The sequence below is a fragment of the Gossypium hirsutum genome, chromosome A04 (genome assembly GCF_007990345.1).
Source record: "Gossypium hirsutum isolate 1008001.06 chromosome A04, Gossypium_hirsutum_v2.1, whole genome shotgun sequence".
Classification (NCBI taxonomy): Eukaryota; Viridiplantae; Streptophyta; class Magnoliopsida; order Malvales; family Malvaceae; genus Gossypium; species Gossypium hirsutum.
In genome coordinates this window covers 76,931,985-76,953,393 of record NC_053427.1, presented here as the reverse complement: position 1 = coordinate 76,953,393, position 21,409 = coordinate 76,931,985, and the positions used below count along the sequence as shown (strand labels likewise).

The following is a 21,409-nucleotide window of genomic DNA, read 5'->3' as shown; positions in this document are numbered from 1 at the left end:
ACCTAAGTTAGATTTCACAAATGGCTATGCAAGGTAATAGATATTTCTACATACCATTACAAATCTGATTATTAATCAATAAACAACCAAACATGCACCATTCAAATATTTTGTCCACTAATTACCATCTTGTTTGGATGAAATAATTAATTCAAATGTATTCTAACACTTTATAATGCAAGAAAAAAATGCATAATTTTACTTGAATGAGTAAACAACTGATGCACAGACTATATCAACAAAGTAGAAATAATAATAAACAAAAAATTGCAACCAATCCAGAATCAAACAAATTTAAGATATGATCTTTGAATTGAAAACAAAAGAATAAAAAGCAATCATGGTTATCAACTTGACAAAAGTAAAAAGAAAAATAGAGAAGCTAAAGCCAATTGTGTGGATCTATTGGCACTGTTGTGTTTCTCTTCCTTGATCCTTCTCTTATGCCCCTGATGCAAAATATCCTTCGAATGTCGGTTTGAAAGCTCTCAAGTCTTCTTGTTTTTGCTCTCTCAAGTGTGTGTCTTTTCTCTTGAATGAAGAATAAAAGAAATGATGGAAGAGGTGTGTGTGTGCCATGAATGAGGTGGGAAAACGATAGAAAGAATAATAGCAAGGGTTTATGATTTCAAAAGGTGACTTCTTCTCAAGAGATGGATAACCCCTTCAAGTGAAATGAGTGCTCCTATTTATACTTAAAGTTCCCAACCGTCTATGGCTAAAAATAGAATCCAAATCCCTTTTTTTTCTCCTTTGAGTGGCTGACACATAGGAATAGGAAAAGAGGGAACGAATTTTCTATTTTTGGAGGAGAGGAGTTGTTGTCCCCTTGTATTTCTCTTTAGGTGGTTGATTGACTCCTTTCAAGGTGGAGTGTTGGAACAAAGTGAGACCAAGTCTTCCTAGCTGTTGGAAGCATGTAGAATCGATTGAACGTCCTTTTTGGGCCAATCGGTTGAGCTTCTGCTCCTTTATGGGCTGCACACTAGTGTTCAATTCTTCCCAAGTTAGGCCTTAATCCATTGTGAGGCCCCAATGACAATTCCTGAGACTTTCAGAAAATTTAATGACTTTACCCAATATGTGACTTTTCCCGGACATTTCCCAAATGGAGCTTCAAAACACATAAATACACAACATTTAGCATAAAATTTATTAAAATAACATTTCTTCATAATATAAAATAATTATTGCAAAATAATAAAAAATAACTATGAAAATGTAATAAATATCCCAGAATTTGCATAAAATATAAGTTAAAAGTAGTTATTAAGATAACTATATAAATTAGAGTTATCACTCCCCTAAACTTAAATCATTGCTCATTCCGGGGGATGAAAAATGTTAAAACCTGTCAATCAATTTTTCCATGTAGATATTTAATAGCAAAATCATGTCCTCAAATTAATCTTGTAGATATACAACTTGTGTACAACTATATATCTAAAGTACCTCAAATATCAAAATGCTAGTATAATCATGATCCGAATGTTTTTTTATAGATACATATGAAATTAACTTCCACTAAATTTCTTTCTAACCTCTTAGATCAAACCACACATCATTCTTCGAGTTTAATGTAGGTCTTCATAAGTTGAACTTGATAACTCCTCTCCACTAATGTAACTGTCTAGTGGTTTCAATCAAAAGGTCTTTTACAAGGTTGTAATGGGGCTAGGTTCAAGGGATTGAGATAGATTTTTAGGGTTAACAACTTCAACTTAGCTTACTTCAACAACTCATCTTCAAATGGGGTGTTTTCACCATAACAACTTACATGTTTTTTTTTTCAACAAGAATTACTTGAAGAAATAATCTTGTATTTGAGCATGTCTTCCTCTTTGTATTTTCCCCAAACTTAATTTCCAAGCACAAGTAAAGCAAGTAATGGTAAAGGTTTGGTACTATAAGAAGGTTGAGAAAAGTTGTAGGAAAAATTGCTCAAACTTGCAGGTACAATGAACGAATTAGGCCATAAAGCTCAAATTGAGTTTCCAAGGGATAATAATCAATAAGGTAGGCTTGAAAGGCTCAACTCATCTAATAAAAATTTGCCTAAATCATTTTTAAACCACTATACTTCCTTAGATTTCGCCTTAAGGAGATTATTAAATCAATTCTAAAGACTAAACCCTCATCCATACTTAGATTCTTTAAGAAAATTCAAAAAAATATCTATGGTGAAATATGAAATCCATACATACTACTAAAATTACATTCATCTCATCATTTACTAACGAAAGAAAATTCTTGAGATAAAAGATTTATACCTATACCCCGACTAACATACCACGCAAACTTAACTGATATTGAACATTTTTCTGCTTACATACCTCCATGCAAGAAAAGAAAACCATTTCAAAGAAAATGATTTTAGACACAGCCCCCCATACTTAAGAGAAGCAATGTTCTCGTTAAATAAAAAAGAAATAAACATTAGAGAAAAGCACAAAATAAGAACAGAAAAACTAAAAAAACTTTTGATAAGGAATGGATGTGGATGAATGCAAAAGCAGATCTTAAAGTAAATCATAAAGAATGATGTGGATGAACACGGAAGTGAATCGTAAAGTTTGTTCAGATTACGTATTTGACTTAGGGCTCTAGACGTTCGAAAAGAAACTTAGATTTTGACACAACTTGAAACGCAATCAAATTCAAGTTAGATAAAGAAATTAAAATAAGTAACTAAGATAATTAAAATAAAATAATAAATCTACGATTAGAACAATAAGGAAGAAAATAAAGAAGATAGATGGAAAGATAGAACGTGGTATGTAAAAGTCCTAAAATGCCTTGGAAACACAAAGAATCCACAATCCCCCTTTAAGTGGTTCTAATTTCCCCTCCAAGAAAGAAAACTTGACAAGAGAAAGTTTGAAGATGATCCCCACAATCTAAAAAGATTGTTAAAACTCTTCTAAAAGAAACTCAAGAGAAATTCTTGAAAGAAAAAATCAAAGAGAATTTATTAACTCAAAAGATAAGTTGAATAATAATGAATTATGTTCAATGCAAATGCCTATATAGGCTAACTAAATAAATCTAAATAAAACTCTTAAGTATACTAGAACTCTAATTTAATTTAAACAAGTAGTTTTAAACTAAATTTTCTTGTTAACAAAAAAACTCCTAAATAACTTAAAATACTTAATAATTATCAAAAAATTTGGAATAAAATAATAAAAAATAATTAAAGCTAATAAATATAATATTTGGCTCATATATAATAAAAATAAGCCTAAAACCCGAACCCAAAATGATTTAAACTCGAATTAAAAGCTCAAAACTCGTAATTCCCGTTCAGAAATTCGGCTCGCGCAGTCTTTACTAAAATGATCATAACTTGAGCTCTTAAACTCAAAATCGAGTGATTCAAGTGTGTTTCGAAGCTAAAAGATAGATCTTCCAACTCCATAAGACATCTCAACCTAGAAATGCCAAGATACAATCCAAAAAGTCATCGCAAGTCTACTTGTTTCCCAAGCTTGAAAATTAGCAGCTTTAGTGAATGGAATTTAATAAATTTCACCCCATCCATGCATGTATCATTCCCCTTTTGTCCTCGAATTTTGTCTTTGATCAAATCTTGGTTTGATTTGCTTGGCTTTTGAGATTGTTATGGGTCTAAAACTGGGTCTTGAGACTCGGATCATTCCTCCCTTCCTCAAAAAGATTCGTCCTCTAATCTTTAGCTACACAAAAAGAAGAAGGATTGGAATAAATAAAAATAAAATGAAAAAAATACTTACCTAATTTCTTTTGTGCACCAAAGCTATTTCTAGGATCAAATATATGATTTTGATCTCCCAAATCAGCATGGATCAAGTACCTTTCTTTAAAATAAAGAGGCACGTGACAATTTTTTTGACTAAATTTCTAAAATATACCCATTTTTTTTAAAAAAAATACTTGATTAGGCCGTTTTCTTTAAAAGAAAATGATGGGACTAGGCCAAAATAATGAAAATGCTTCCAACTAGAAGCGTTTTCTTTGTGTTCCTTTTTTTAAGGTTATGTTTTTAAGTAGAGTTAGGATTAAGGTTTTGTGGTTTTTAGGGTTTAAGGTTTTAAACTTTTTATATTTTTTAAGTTTATTATATATTTTTTAGCTTTTTATAATTTTTTGAGATGTAAAGTTAATAATTATTTAATTCGATATTTACAAGCATCGTATTTACACCAATCATATATTTGAATTATTCAAACTGTAAAATTCAATTCAGTTCATAATCAAAACTCGAACTACTCGATTTGATTAAATCTTAGTTTGTAATTTTTTTTTATGTTTTTTACTGCAACTGAGTTTTGATCAATTTATTTTACGGGAGGTTGAGGTCGATCAGATATATTAACAGATTTAACAATTTTTTAACTGTAGTCTATTTGTTAATTTTTCATTCATACTTAATTTTTGTTGTAATTTGTAAACACACGGTTTTATTATACTATACAAATCAATAAAATATACAACATTATTCCATTGCTCGCGTGTAGACTTGATTTAATAATATGAAATGACAACGACAACCAATTTTGATGCAAAAACAATATTTATTTAAAAACATAAGGATGTACAACATCGATACAATAAAAATATTTCATATTTATTTAAAATTTTACATGAGAAGTATACAAAAAAAAACAATCCAAACTTCGGTCAGAATGTGTGCCACATCGGGGTGGTCAACGGTTGCGAGCTGGATTCCTTCTTGGTTCAACCTCTGGTACAGGTTATGGTCTCAACCTCTCATCTTCTTTACCTTCATCCATAGTTGATTGTGATTGGTTGCTCCTCGGTTGCCATCGTGTATCCTCCGCTCTAGGAATAGGTGGTCGCGAAGATGGTCCACCTTGGTGGAACAATGATCTCAGAGGTGTTTGCGACACCATCAACGTAGGGCTATAATTATATTATGTCCCATACACCGATGACATAACAATAAAACTTCCGGTCGGTGCTCCAAACATAGAAGGTTTATACTTATTCGTCGACACCATCGTCGTTTGAAATGTCGATGGCATCGGCATGTAATATACTGAGGATGAAAGTCCAAAAACAAAACTTGGCATCGAAGTAGAAAAAGAAAAATGTGGTGCAATATGTAGTGCTTGTGTAAAAATGATGAGGTTAGTATAAACAATAGAATAAGTCGAGTCATACTAACCGGGGGTGGTTCGATCATTGGTGTCTATTCTTGTGTAGGAGTAGATGATGGACCCGCCTTGATTGCTTCGCCAGACCTTAGATGCATAAGCGCTCATTGGGCCTCCTCGTATGTGGTTGCCTACCCCTTGCCTCTTCCGCTAGCAGATATGGCTTGCCATGGACCCTAAACCATGGCATGTCCTCCGAATGGTAGGCTAACTCTGAAACGGTAATGGCCTTGCGAGTAGGTAAAAAATTGTACCTATTGTTCCAAATGTTGATATATTGCACATGGAATGTAAGCCAATGCTCATTTGTTCACGCCCACATGTTGATATGATGCAGATCTTTGATGTCTTGGAGTGTCTGTGGAATCAATTGCCTAAAGCTGAATTGCCGCAACACTTTATTTGACTCGTGCATCTCTACAGTAGCGTGCACTACTAATGGCACCTTCATGTGCCAGATGTTGGGATTCATAAAGAATTCGGACGGGATGTATTCTTGAATTGTTGGATCAGAGTATGGCATCCATTCAAACTATATTAAAATAATAAAAATTTTAGTTATATATGTACTACTAATTTTTAAATCAACTATGTTAATATTATATAATTCAAAATTAAAAAATGCATATCTCTACTTCTGAACGTTGGTCTAACAGAAGCTGTATATCTCGAAAATTATTCGGTAGTCCCACGTAGGTCGGCCCATCTATTGAAATAATATGTTAACACAATAATTTAAATTTTAAATAATTTTTTTATGGAAAATATATTATCTAATAAATTTTATCTTATTATGAGTGGGGAATGTATAATGGTAGTCCACTCGAGGATGTAAAAATGGCAGCTGATACCTTGTCCATAATAGCAGTAGTACCATGCAACCACTGATTTTGATTTTTTGTGGTTTTGTCTTTTGACACATCTCTCGGTACAACATTACCAACATGGCTGACCCCGAACTAAGTTCGCCTATTTCTCTAAAGTTGACGAGTTTTAGAAGTCACCTTAAATGGACAAGATTTCATAACTTATCGAGCATTAGGAGACCCCCGGTAATCATAAGGATGTACGCTTTTTATACTTTAGTAAAATCCTAATCGAGCCTACCAAAATTTCTTCTTAACCGATTCATATCTATCTGGGCTCCATAAATCATTTCCAAAACCCTCCCCAAAAGTTACTCGCATACATCTCTCCAATCGGCTACGTAAATTGACCCACCCACTACCGGTCCATCCTCATGTAACCAGAGCTATAACTACACGTCCTCTAGAGTAATAGTACACTCACCGCATAGAAGATAAAATGTGTGCGTCTCGAGTCTCTACCTTTCCTCCAATACACTTACATTAGTGGGGTCCAATTTACGCCCCCTACCCATAAGGGCCATGTCTACAAATCTTGTAATGCCCCAAACCCGACCCAATTCTCCAGGTCTAGATTTAGTTTTCACCACACAAAAATCAATCATTAACAAAAACACTTTACAATTACCTATTTCTTTAAACATGTTCTGTGGCATTTTAATTAAATACTTATTACAAAAAAAAATACAAAAGAAGTATTTAAAATATATTTGATTATATCATTCTTGATACATATCTTTACAAGGTAGGAGTTCATTTAAAATAGATTCTAAGAATGTATTCCTAGACTACCCTACAACTCCATTGTATGAATAATAGTCCTCCTCGCCACCGACTGGCATACTCCTAATGTTATCCCTCCAGGAAAAGTCTCCTCATAGTTACCTAAAAAGCAATAACAAATCTTATTAGTACAGCGCACTTAGTCAGCTCATTATAACAGTACCTTGATGGATACTTTTCAATCTGGTGTGAACCACTGGGTGTCAATTAATTCTACATCACTTATTTTGACGGATGCCACTATAGTTTACCATACTCTTATGCACCAACTATCCTGGCCTTATCATACTCCATCTTCCTTATCTAAATAACTAAGGAATCTTTTCAAACGTTTCATAAATCTCTTGTCCCATAATAATTTCTAAATAGTATATACCCTTAGAAACCACTTCCAATAATCCTTGTCTTAACTCATACTCTTATCCCAAACAGTTGTTCACTGAAATTTATCACATACGGATACATATATTTTTGGAAAATACTTACACAAAATATAATAACATCAATTCATACTTAGACGTACCCTGATTTGGCACCACACATATCCCTACGAATAAATCACTGTGTAGACCACTCTAATGTATTCCAGATCGTGATATATCATAATCTCATAATTCAAGATAACATTAACTTCAATTGAAAATAATTCTAGAAGAAGATATAATACCCCTCACTTTCTATATCTACAAATCATCATAACGGATACCCTTCTTGACATATAGATACACATCTCTTTTTTATAAAAACCCTTAAGACTTAGTCACTAATATCCCAGAACATATCAATACCTCATCTTAGTTTTACTTATTATAGAACTAAAAGAATTTACTCATATCCTACAATCATGACAGACATTCAGATTCAACTCTTACCAGGTATTCCTGATAGTTCATGCCACAAAGGCCTAACAAAACACCCTATACAAGCAATCATTCAGAGTCTCGTTTTTATTGTCCTGGCAGATTTCATAGAACACATCAGAGGCAAACAAATGATATACTATACAAGCTATAAGTCCTTATTATAGAATATGTCACAAAGGTGAACCATAGTATGTACGCCACAAAGGCTATATATACAGAGTATGCCACAAAGGTGATTTATTCAGAGTTCACTACAGAGGTTGTCAGAATGCCATATAGGCATCCCAAAGTTGCAGTGTTTGTGATATGGATTTTCCTAAACTCATATTGAGTGAGGTTTGCCCATCATCACCCTAGGACACGTAGAGAACCCCATTATATAAAATGTCTTCAACAGTTCTTTTTTAGAATATGTCATGGCCATGGACTTTTTCCTTCAGAGTTTCATATCAAAGTTCATGTTTACATTCCCGACAGACTTCCTTATTTACCACTGCAGTGACTCGACTCAATTTACCACCTCTACGAACTAAACATATCCCAAACCCAAGATTTCATAATTTCTTAACATTCTTCATACATTCCAAAGAACTTAATTTCAAGCAAACTGACTTATCTCTTAATCTAATCATATCCTTATTCCTAAAGTTGTATAAGTAACATATTCATACTATACTATCCATGATTTTCAGTTTTCAGTTTGATCACTTTTATATAAATATACTTCAGTCCGAATAGTATACATGCTAGAGTCAAAGTAAAGACTCACCTGATTCTCACTAACAACAGTTCAAAAGTCCAGATTCGGATATCCATCTCGAGCCAACAGTAACCACTACTTTTAGAACATAAGAACATCATTAAGACTTATTTGTATACTATTTACCATCAATTCGAACACTGACAACTCCCATGCAAAACCTTATACTTACATCTTACTATTCATACACTTTTTACAAATTTACTCTTTCAGAATTTAACATGCAGAATAGTAATACTTACCCTTGAATGGAATAACCATTGATCATAACATAACTATAGCTTCTATATTATCGATAAAGAGATACATCTAGACTTAAGAAATGTATCAGTAAATACCATTTAAGGAAGAGAAAGGAAGAACCCTTTTAGAACTTATTTCTCACATATAAATATAACTCAATTTGCATATTAAAATTTGAGAAGTGTCATAAGTTTCAGAGCTTGCCTTCCTAATAGCTTGGAGTTTTCGATAGATATATTAATAAATGCATTACAATCATAATTATCCAGTTTGGCTATTTAGTTAATTTCTAACCATGTTACTTAAAATCTAACTAGCATAGTATTCCATACAAATCAAGCATACTATACTTTTGGTAAATACTTCTTCTATACTTAACGTTAATCCCTTAACAAAAACTTCTCCTTAATATATGACAGAATATCAGTCAAACTCTTACTTACTCTCTTAATCTTTACTTCTTCTTAATATATGACAGAATATCGAAAAATCAAATTCTTACTTACTCTTATGGAGGTTACTATACACCAAAACAATCTTTTGGGTGAATAACACTACACTAAACAGACTATTTACTACTATATGCTGAAACTTTGGACCCACTAGATCTGGGGTGTTACAAATTCAAAATGATACACCGAAGAATATCGATACCAATATGTATCAGTACTAGTAAAAAATGATACATCCATCGACACAGTACTAACTACCTTATATACAACCTCATTAAAATCCCAATTTGTCAAAATCTCATATTTTCTCCTTTTGGTTCAATCTTTAAAATCTCATTTCTTCAAAACCCATTGTTATTCTTCTCATTCTTTTGAAATGAGTAATTCCCAAGCACCCAAGTAAACCAAACCTTCAAGGGCTTCAACTTTAACTCTTTTAAACCCTCAAAAATTCCCTTCACTTCCTTCTCATCTAGCAATGGTAGAACTAAAACAAAGGATTTTAATCTAACTTTCCAAGCTCTTTGACTATGATACTTACCAGATTTTGAAACGACAATTCGATTAATTATTTCGCATCCATCACAGTTTCAGATGTTGCAACTGAAGTCTGATGCACCTGAGTTAATGTTGGAATGGTGGAGACCTGAGTAGCTTGTGAATTTGTTGGAACTATTTGTGCCAGTTGAACCTAGTTATTCTCACACCTTCGGATCAATCATCTTGAATGTTGGGATCGACCCGATTAAACAACAAGTAAAAAAATAGCGAAATAAATTGAGAAATTGAACATACAAATTTAACGTGGAAAAAACCCTCCAAAGAGGATAAAAAATCACGGGAAAATATAATTTTATTATAATGGAAAAAGAACAAAGAGTACAAAATATGGAGATAAAAACTAAACCCCAAAAACTCGAAAACAAAGAACTATCAAAATGTAAACGCAAAATTCTCTAAATATGTTATGAGTTCTAATCTCTAATGGGTGTATTTTCTAAGGTTGTAAAAGAGCTTATTTATAGGCTAAATTCATAGGTCAAATAATAATAAAATAATCTAGACTAATCAGAGTTTGATTGAAACAAATAAACAAAGTTTAACTGAAAGATTATTTCTCAAATTTGATTGAAATAGGAGTCATACTCAACAAATTTCCACCTTGACTCATATTTCCACAACGCTATCTTTGCCAAAGCTCTCCACGAGCCTATCTTGAACTATGCAAGGAATTAACTGAGTCGAATCTGTGCTTAGAAACTGGAAGACTTCTAGCCTTCAACTTGTATACTGCCAAATCAAAATTAACTCGGCAATAACTTATATGAATGGGGTAAAAAGCACAATAATAGCATAGCTTGATCTTCATTGTCAATATGAACCTTAACATTCTTTAAATCATTTAAAAGAGTAATGAATTGACTGATGTGATCTCTAAGAAGCTCACATTCGTTCATGCGAAACGTAAATAGATGTTGTTTCAACACTAAACGATTAGCCAGAGACTTAGTCGCATAAAGAGTTTCTAACCTTTTCCACAAGGCGGATGAGATTTTCTCTATCAATACTTCTTGCAATACTGTATTCGCGAGGCACAATTGGATTGCAGACAAGGCCTTTTCATCAAGCTCTTCCCATTTAGTTTGATTTAGATTTTCAGGCTTTTTCCCGGTAACAACCTTCTTCAAGCCGGTTTGAACTAGAATTGCCATCATCCGAACTTGCCACAAATTAAAATTTGTCTCACCATCGAACTTCTTAATTTTAAACCTTGTTGCTGCCATCTTTGAATGGACTGATCTATGAAAATTGAACTAGCTCTAATACCACTTGTTGGGATCGACCCGATTAAGCAACAAGTAAAAAAATAGCGGAATAAATTGAGCAATTGAACACACAAATTTAACGTGGAAAAAACCCCTTCAAAGAGGATAAAAAACCACGGGCAAAAATAATTTTACTATAATGGCAAAAAAATGAAGAGTACAAAAGATGGAGATAAAGACTAAACTCCAAAAACAAAGAACTCTCAAAACATAAACACAAAATTCTCTAATCTCTAATCGGTGTATTTTTTAAGGTTGTAAAAGAGTCTATTTATAGGCTAAATTCATAGGTCAAATAATAATAAAATAATCTAGACTAATTAGAGTTTGATTGAAATAAATAAAAAGGAGTATTTCTTAAATTTGACTAAAATAGGAGTAATACTCAACATTACGCATATAGGTACATAGATTTTCTTGAACAGGAGTAGAGAGTGATGGAAGTCCTTGAAGTATAGCTCTTTTCTCACTTTGGTCCTTAAAACTTTTTTACCCACTTCAGTCTCTAACGTTACCGGACATTTTTAATTTAGTCCCTAATGTTATTAAACATTCTCAGTTCAATTCTTTGGACATTAAAGAAACCGGTTGAGATATCCAGCCAGTCATATGTTGTCATGTATCATACAATAATGTCATGTGATGTCATCATTCGAAAAATACTTAAAAATCTTTAAAATTGAAAAAAATACAAAAAATATTAAAATTATTTAAAAAAATAGAAAATTATAAAATATAAAAATAATTACTAAAATTTAGTAAAAAATTAAAAAATATATTAGAAATTTTAATATTTTAAAAATTTATAAATCATATTTACTATAGCTCCAACATGAGACCGTTGTTTCTTGAAATAACGTTTTTAGTTGATAAATCTAGATAACGGCTTTTTTTCAAATTATTTAAATAATAAAAAATAATGTTATTTCAATTAAATAATAAATAATATTATTTTTATTATTTAAATAATTTTAAAAAACTTATACAAGTTTATTACCTAAAAAGATCTACCAATTATAAATTCTGATTGATTGAATTATAAAACAATTATCGTATGTGATATCCTTTTAATAGATAAAGATCCCATGTTCATGCTCTAGTAGATGTGATTTATAAAACTTTAAAAATATTAAAAGCTCTAATAGTTTTTTTAAAAAAATTATATTTTTAAAATTTTAATTTTAATTATTTTTTTGTAATTTTAAATAATTTTTTGGAACTGTTATTTTTTTTATTTTTTAAATATTTTTTAAAGTTTTTCAAATGATGATATCATTGTATAACATGTGACAACATAAGATTGGTTGAATATCCCAACCGTTAATTTTAACGTCCAAAAGATTAAATTGAGAACATCTAATAACATTAAGAACGGAAGTGGACAAAAAAAACTTGGACCAAAGTGAAAAAAAATGGTATACTTAGATAATTAAATTCTACATTAAACCGTAAACCAATAACATATTAACGAAATTCCCTTAAAAAAACATATTAACCAAATCCCATATTAGCTATTTTATTTCTAAAAGGAAACCTACTTTAGAGGAGGCAGGGAGATGACATAGGATTTTCTAATAAACTATTGGGTTAAGAAATATTTGTTTTTAGATAGTTTGTTGGATTATTATTGGTTTATAACAACAAATAACAGAAGATAAATTAATGTATGAAAGTAATTTATTTGACTTTTAAAGAAATAGGAAAAAACTGTTTTCCTTTTTTTTCCTTTTTTTTTCTAATTAAGAGAAGGGGAAGTTATGTTAGGGATTAAATTTTCGGTTAAGTTGTGGAATAAATTTTATATTTAAATTCGTTTAGTTTTTTTTTTATAATAACATGGGAGATGAGCTGAAGAGAAATTAGTGAGTTTTTTTTTTCCTTTTTGGCGTCAGATTCTGGGAAGTTGGCGGCGGCACTGGAACTACATATAAAAGTAAGTCTTTTTAATTTCTGATTTTGTCTCTTTTTTTTTTTTTTGCTTGATTTAAAAAGGAAATGAAAAGGAAATAAAATTAGTTTGTATACGAATCTATTTTCATTTCTATATAACTAATTTATTCAATTTAGTAAGTAGTAATTAAATTAAATAATTTTTATATTTAAAATAAATTTATTATAGTAATTTTAAGATGCATGATACTAAATTATTTTTATTTATATTGTAAATAAGGAGGCTCACTACATGCGATGGGATTTTGATTCTGTTAGCCTTACAATACCTGAACTTTCGTCGATTATTACTTCTAATCATAGTAGGGAAGAGATAGGACAGTAGAATCGTATGAGATGAGCTTAGTGGCTCGAATTTTGTTGTTCTTCCCTTTGATTGCTGTTTTTTTTGCTTTAATATATTGCTTGGTATGTTTTACCTTAAAATTAAATAAAATTGAAATATTTGAAGTGTAGAGTTCAGTTTTTGTTGCATGTTTAATGCGGTGCTTTGGGTTTACGTGCAAAATATTTAGGTTTTTGTGGGAAAGAAAGATGGGATCGTTGCAAGAGCCATGGGTATTGGAGAATGTAGATTCGAAGGGTTCGGTCCGCCATGGCAAGATTAACATGTCGTCGTCGTTGTTGCGGACAAAGTCGGACCTGCCGCTTGGTTCCAGGGTCCGATGTCCAATGCTTAGGCACTTCCTCGCCAATCTTCATGAGGTCGTTCTAGGGACTAAACTCTCTGTTATCTTTCCTGTTATTCCACTCGCCTTTGTTGCTCACTTCTATGGCTTTGGAAGAGTAAGTTCATGTTTTTCTTTTCTTTGATTTTCTCTTCGTTTTATTTGTTAATATTTATAATTATTTTCCTCTTAACAGCCTTGGGTTTTTGCATTAAGTTTACTCGGAGTTTCAGCATTGGCTGAACGAATCAGCTTCCTCACCGAGTAAGCCAGATGTGCTTCATCCTTATCATATATATATGATTTTGAAAAATAATTTATTCATGTTCTGCATATTGCAGGCAAATTGCTTATTACATCGGCCCAACAGGTGACTAATAAGACTATATTTGTTTAGTTTCTTTTCTTCCATGTATTAATGTGTTTTGATATTACAGTGGGAGGGTTGGTGAATGCAACCTGTGGCAATGCTACTGAGCTGATCATAGCCATTTTTGCACTAAGGCAAAATAAAATAGATATGGTAAAGTATTCCCTGCTGGGTTCAGTCCTATCAAACTTGCTTTTGGTTCTTGGGACCTCTCTCTTTTGTGGCGGTATTGCTCACCTCAGAAAGGGACAAAAATTCAACAGAGTAAGCTACATCCAATATCAGACATAGAGAAATCTTCACTTCGTTTAAAAATTAACCAGCAATCTAATTTGGGTGTCGGATTGGACAGAGACAAGCCGAAGTGAACTGTATCCTACTGCTGCTTGCATTACTGTGCCATTCGCTGCCATTGTTGTTCCGAATGAGTGGGGCATCCGCCGCTGACACAGCCGACCCAATACTGCAGTTGTCGAGAGCCAGCAGCGTTGTTATGTTGATTGCTTACATTACATACCTGGTCTTCCAACTATTCACACACAGTCAATTCTTTGAAGCTCAAGAGGTAGTTCAATCAATGTTTCATAGGTAATGGAAAGCTGAAAGCCCGAAAGCTAAGCTGATAAGTCCATTGAACAGGAACCAAAAGATGAAGAAGATGGAGCATTGGAACAAGGAGGAGGAGAAGGAAAGGAGGAAGAAGAAGAAGCAGTTATTGGATTTTGGAGTGCATTTGTATGGCTAGTTGGACTCACTTCTCTCATCTCTCTGCTATCTGAATATCTTGTAGAAACAATTGAGGTAATTATTGTTCTAACAATAGTTTCTCTTACAAATCAACCCTTTGTGCCCAATATCCAAAGGATAAAAGAGGGTTCCATCTACTTTTTTTTTTTCCAAATTCTCTTTGATCAAAGTCTGGTATTGACTAATTTCAGGATGCCTCGTATTCATGGGGAATCTCTGTTAGCTTTAACAGTATGATTTTGCTACCCATTGTTGGAAATGCAGCAGAACATGCAGGAGCCATCGTTTTTGCTTTTAAAGACAAACTGGTAAGTGTTAATAATTCTTTCCCATTAGTTTTTAGGCTGTTATCGATGTAAACCGAACAATATGTTGACAGAGATTTGGGAAATGCAGGATATTTCTCTAGGTGTTGCATTAGGATCTGCAACTCAGATTTCCATGTTTGCAGTACCACTCTGCGTGATTGCAGCTTGGATTATGGGTATTGACATGGATCTTAACTTCAATCTCCTTGAAACTGGCTGTCTCGCCCTGTCAATTGTTGCTGTTGCCTTCACTTTACAAGTAATTATTAACACCATCTTCATTTCAATCATTAAAAGAGAATCATTTATAATAATAATAATAATAATAATAATAATATATACATATATTGGGTTCATTATTTGACCAAGTTTGAGCTAAAATCTTGTAGGATGGTAATTCTCACTACCTCAAAGGACTGATTCTTATACTGCTCTACAGTGTTATTGGAGCTTGCTTTTTTGTATCCAAAACACCTCTAAGTAAGAATAAATCCCCTTATATATACATATATTCATCACTTTAAAACTTTCTTTTTAACTATTTATTATTGGGTTTTTCCCATGTTTCATCTCACAGCAACTTGACATCACAAAGCCAGCAACTAATATACCCATTAATCCAATATTCAGAGCTTGAGAAAGTAAGTAAATTTAATAGATAGCTTTTTCTTTTCACAAATTGATTCAAATATTATGGAACTAAATGAATACAGGGTTTGCTGAAATATTATGAAATATTGGGTGAAAGTTTCAACAGGGATGTCATCATATACATTCGTTATTCTTTATATTATGATCTGAGCCTGCCCGGAAGCTGACATTTCAGAGTTAAAATGGATTATGTATATGTTGTATAAAGGTTTAGATTGGTATACCATTGAAAAGCTTGATGAATGCAAGCTACAGTTCTTATACACCACACTCTTCTGTTTCTCTTTGTAATGTTGCAGTTATCAAAATAAAGGAAATCGTTTTTATTTGGTTTAAAATCAATGCTAAAATCTCAAGTGACAAATTTTGAGTGATACAAATAGAGCATAATAAAATTACAAACCCAAACTGTTTTTTTTTTCTATTTTAGTATTTGAGATTGATTTTCATGTTTAATTTGATATCTAGACTAAATAATCCAATGAATTTTATCACATGTACTCTAATAAAAAGAACTTAGGTACTTAATTAAGACAAAAAAAAACTCAATTATAAAAAAAACATTAAAATTAAATTAAGATATCAAATTAGACAAAAACAAACCTTTAAATGCAAAATTAACCATTAAAGCAATTTCTAATATTAAACAATATATTAACCCTACACTGAAAATCAATACATGGATAACATTCCTGCAATTAACATGAATCGTAACTTATTTAGCTTTATCTTAGAATTTTGTTTCATTAGTGTTAATTATTGTCCGAAATGTCAATTATTTGCCCAAAATTGGTAGTAGGCATGTATCTAGTATCTACATTGTTGAAATGCATAATATCTTCATTCACTCAAATAAAGTTACAATCTCTAGTTTATATACAATCTATTACCGGTGAAACTCAAATTAATTAACCACTTTAAAGCTAACTAACCACCTGTGCTAACTACCTATATTTATAATCAATAATTTTTGTACTCCCCTCAAGTTGGTAGATGAAATAAGTCTCTCATTCCCAATTTGTTTATCGAAAGCTCATGTTGTTGAATACCAAGTCCTTTTGTTAATACATTCACAACCTGCTCTTTTCTCAAGATATGCACGGTTTGAAGTAATCCCTGATAGATTTTTTCTCTTACAAAATGGCAATCAATCTCTATATGCTTTGTTCTTTCATGAAATATGGGATTATACGCCATTTGAATCGCAACTTTATTATCGCAAAATAATATGGCTAGTTTGTAACACCGTAAACCCGACCTGGACGTCCAAGCTAAATTTAAGGAATTACCTCATCAATTATCAATTGTCACATAGCTACACAATAAAGTTAAACCATGCTTCATAACTCATTCATCATAAAACTAATTATGTATATGATCTCTCAAATCCACATTATGATAGTTTTTCCAAAATCTTAATATACTACTTAAAGCAAGGTTTATGTTTGTCCGAGCATCCGTTGCGTTGACCCACTTAAGATTGGGGATCACTTGAAATCCAATCAACAACAAAATGAGTTGTAAACTCAGTGCGTAAAAGAAGGTTCAATTTATTCAATTAGTGTTCATTAATAAAGTAGTTTCAAATTTAGAAATTCGGTTCGGTACAAAACTATTTACAGTTCAGATTCAGAACAGATCAGTTATAAACATATATTTATATATATGAATTTCATATATATATATATATTGCAGATTAGATTCAGATGCAGATATTTCTAAACCCCATCCGCCACACACCATCTCCAACCATCCCAACACACCGTTAAGGACATTCAATGCCCATCCAACCCAATACACCACAAGTGTCTATTTGACACATTTACAGTAACACAGCTTAACTGCTAGATCGTAATGTGTCAAGCGCCAGAATCAAAACTATTCACACAATGGCTTAACCACTGATTCAAATTAGATTACTTCCTTCTTCATAACATCCCAACCCATACAAATATAGAGTACAATTACCCACAATGCACTTACAATTATAATATTCATACGTTTGTACAGACTATCAGAGAGTTCACATTTAATCAAATTCAGATTATCCATACAATGGGAAATCATTATCAATCATAAACAACATTTACAGCCTCAAAAACAGGTTTCGATCCCCTTTTATAACGCCACACGACCTAGGCACATGTCCATGCCCTCTGCTCGTATGGTTCTAACATGTAAACAGAGAGTTGCACGGCTTGGAAACACAGCCATGTCCTTGTCCATGTGACTCACATGGCCTGGACACATGCCCGTGTCCCATGCCCATGTGAACCCTGCACTAGCATAGCACACACGGCTTAGATACACGCCCGTGTGCCTTGCCTGTGTGGCTCCAAATCGATGAACAATGAGTTACACGGCTTGGGCACACGCCCGTGTGCCTGGTCGTGTGGCGTCGACAGCCACTATTTTCAGCGACCAAAACTTGCAAAATTAAGGGTTTCTTTACGCACCCGGTTTTGTTTTGACGGGGAAACAACACAGAAACTATCCGGAACCTAATTAATCATTCAACAACCAATCACACCATCAATTTTAATATTTTAGCAAAATCAACCCATCGCTAAGACTATGTCGAAAGATTCGACGCAATTCCAACTCAATTCGTACACTCACTTCGCATGAAACAGGAGAAATCAGACTAACACGATGGATTAACGTCTCTTGCAATATCCTTGCTTAAAAAAAGTAACCAATTGAGTGTTTAATAGAACGTTAAATAAACGAGCAAAATCCCATTTTGATAGAAAAGTGTTAACACAACGGAAATCGTAAACGAAAGAGAATTACAATTGAACTTACACAATATATAGGCAACAAGACTCCCCAATTCACGAAAATCAACCGTAGAAAAGAAAAAAGTAAAAAGAAGACAGAACAACCAAAAACAAAGAACTTAAAAGTTTAGAAAAGAAAAATAATGATAACATTTCCTTAGAATGTTTTAAATTAACCACTACCCTTTCCGGCATTTGCAAAAAATAGATTTCCTATTGTGTACGGCAGGATTCGAACTCGAAACCAAACAGAATACAGACAGATGCTTAACCAGTGAACCAGCAGGCTCATTCTTGTCATTAATTTACCTAGAATTGAACTTAACTACGAAACGCACGGATGAAGGTTGTTTTAAAAACTATCACAAAACTTTTTAACAGTACAACTCGAACTTCAAACCTTAAATACAAAAGTAGAGCACAGAACCACAGATACAGAAATCTAATTACTTCAGATTCTCACAATTAAATTCTTAAAATTTTGGGGCGTTACAACTCTCTCCCTAGTAGAAATTTCGGCCTCAAAATTTTACCTGTTTTAAACAAATACGGATACAGACTTCAGATTGCTTCTTCAGGTTCCCATGTGGCTTCCTTAGTACCGCGGTTCCTCCACAGAACCTTTACTAAAGGGACAATTTTCTTCCTCATCACTTTAACATCATGCTCCAAAATCCGGACAGGTTCCTCTTCGAATGTTAAGTCCGTTATAACTCGATCTCTTCGATCGTAACAATATGTGACGGATCCGAATGATACCGTCTTAGCATCGAAACATGAAACATATCATGAATTCGATCTAGCTCCGAAGGTAATTCCAACTAGTAAGCAACGAGTCCGACCCTCTTTAAGATACAGTAAGGTCCAATGAATCTCAAGCTTAGCTTGCTCTTGCGTTCAAATTGGATGAACTTTTTCCACAATGATACTCTCAAGAAGACTTGATCACCAACAGAAAATTCAATATCTTTCCTTTTTAAATTAACATAAGACTTTTGCCGATCCGATGTGGCTTTTAGTCGGTTCCGAATTACTTTCACAATGTTCTTAGTTTCAGAAACCAACTCAAGACCCACTATCCGGCGATCACTTAGTTTTGTCCAACATAACGGAGTACGGCACTTATGAACATATAGTGCCTCATAGGGTGCCATCTGGATACTAGACTGAAAGCTATTGTTGTATACAAACTCTGCCAATAGTAAGTACTTCTCTCAACTACCACTGAAGTTTATCACACAACCCCGAAGCATATCTTCTAAGATCTGAATGACTCGCTCTGACTGTCCATCAGTCTGAAGGTGATACGCAGTACTGAAATTAAGTCGGATGCCTAAAGCCTCATGGAGTTTCTACCAGAATCAAGACGTAAATTGTGCTTCTTTATAAAAAACAATCGAGACAAAAATTTTGTAGAGTCTCACAATTTCAGCGATATACAATTTAACTAACTTCTGTAAGGAGTAATCTGTTCGAATAGGAATGAAATGGGCTGACTTGGTCAACTGATCAACGATGACCCAAACTGAATATTTCTTAATTGAAGTTAAAGGCAACCCCAAAACAAAATCCATTGTTACCCATTCACATTTCCACTGTGGAATCTTAACTGGTTGAAGCAGTCCAAAGGGCAACTAATGTTCAACCTTAATCTTCTGACACGTCAGACAGTGGGATACCAAGGTGACCACCTTCTGTTTCAGTCCGGGCCACCAATAAAGCTCTCTGAGATCCTAGTACATCTTGTTCTCACTAAGATGCATAGCATAGGAACTATTATGTGCCTCCTGAATGATCGAATACCTTAATTCTTTGTCATTTGGTACACAAATTTGGCCTTTAAAGCATAACACATTGTCGTTGTTCAAGCTAAAATCAAAATTCTCATTCGAGTCAATATGTTGCATACGCTAGACTAACGACTCGTCGTTCAATTGTTTAGCTCGAATCTATTCCACCTAAATCGTATTTACTTGTAATTCAACTAACAATCCTTCGTCTTCCATCAAACCCAGATAAGCTAACATTGCTCTCAGGTCCGTCATTGCTCTACGGATAAGGGTATCAGCTACCACATTAGCCTTACGTGGATGATATTCCATCATGTAATCATAATCTTTATGTAACACCCCAAACCTGGCCTAAACGTTATGGCTAAATTCAGCGGCATCACATAAGAGTGTTTTTAGAAAACCTTAGCAAGTTTAAATTCGTTCTGTTTAATATCTCTACTTAAGTCGTGAAATCACTATTCAAGTTGTTACTTGAAGACATTTCTTTATCGCGGAAGTTATGACATCATTCATTTATATGAAACCTTAAGTTAAGCTTTCAAAATGTATTTGTGGTGTCACCGTTTATAAATCAATAAAATTAATAATTTAAAATCCCAAAATAAACCCAAAATAGTTCGAGCCTAAATACATAAATAGTCTCGAAAATAAAAACTAAATGAAAGCAAATAAAATCGAATATAACTCATAAAACAACATATGACTAGCGGTGGTCATCGTCTAGCCCTCCGTTGCACCAATCCGTCTACTGTTGGGGATTACCTGACAGATAAAATAAACAAAGGGGTGAGTTTTCACAAACTCAGTGTGCACATCCTCACAGACAGCATGCATACAAATAGGTAACAGAATACAGATAATTCAGCCTTAGCCATTTTCAGAATCAGTGTGGACCCTAGCCCACTCAGATACAAAATCAGAACAATCGGGCTTTAGCCTACACAAACATCGCATGCTCAACAGATCAGATTATCAGAGAAACATGCCTACCAACCCTGCACACCATCTCTGTCCAACTCAACACACCATGTGGGGATAGAATCGACCCACCCAGCCCTACACACCAAGTATGGGGATAAAATCGACTCATCTAACCTTACACACCAAATGGTACCATAAAAAGACGTAAATCAGATACATACAGCATAGCTGCCAAATAACAAGCTAATAGCCATTCAGTTTTCCTTCTCTTC

At 33.2% G+C, this 21,409-nt stretch overlaps 1 protein-coding gene across 2 annotated transcripts; it reads left to right on the top strand.

Annotated features, from left to right (window-relative positions):
- The first annotated feature begins 12,739 nt into the window (after window positions 1–12,739).
- Window positions 12,740–15,981, top strand: LOC121228165 (vacuolar cation/proton exchanger 3). Of its 2 annotated transcripts, none has more exons than XM_041111398.1 (12): window positions 12,740–12,882; window positions 13,415–13,685; window positions 13,764–13,831; window positions 13,909–13,937; window positions 14,005–14,201; window positions 14,290–14,502; window positions 14,577–14,738; window positions 14,876–14,992; window positions 15,081–15,251; window positions 15,382–15,472; window positions 15,570–15,633; window positions 15,741–15,981. In XM_041111398.1, exons 2-11 carry the CDS (start codon window positions 13,434–13,436, stop codon window positions 15,575–15,577), a joined length of 1,308 nt encoding a protein of 435 aa, XP_040967332.1. In that variant the 5' UTR covers window positions 12,740–12,882; window positions 13,415–13,433; the 3' UTR covers window positions 15,578–15,633; window positions 15,741–15,981. The 2 variants fall into 2 exon arrangements, with proteins under 2 accessions (XP_040967332.1, XP_040967331.1); XM_041111397.1 differs by having other exon boundaries at window positions 15,706–15,981.
- The last annotated feature ends 5,428 nt before the right edge of the window (window positions 15,982–21,409 follow it).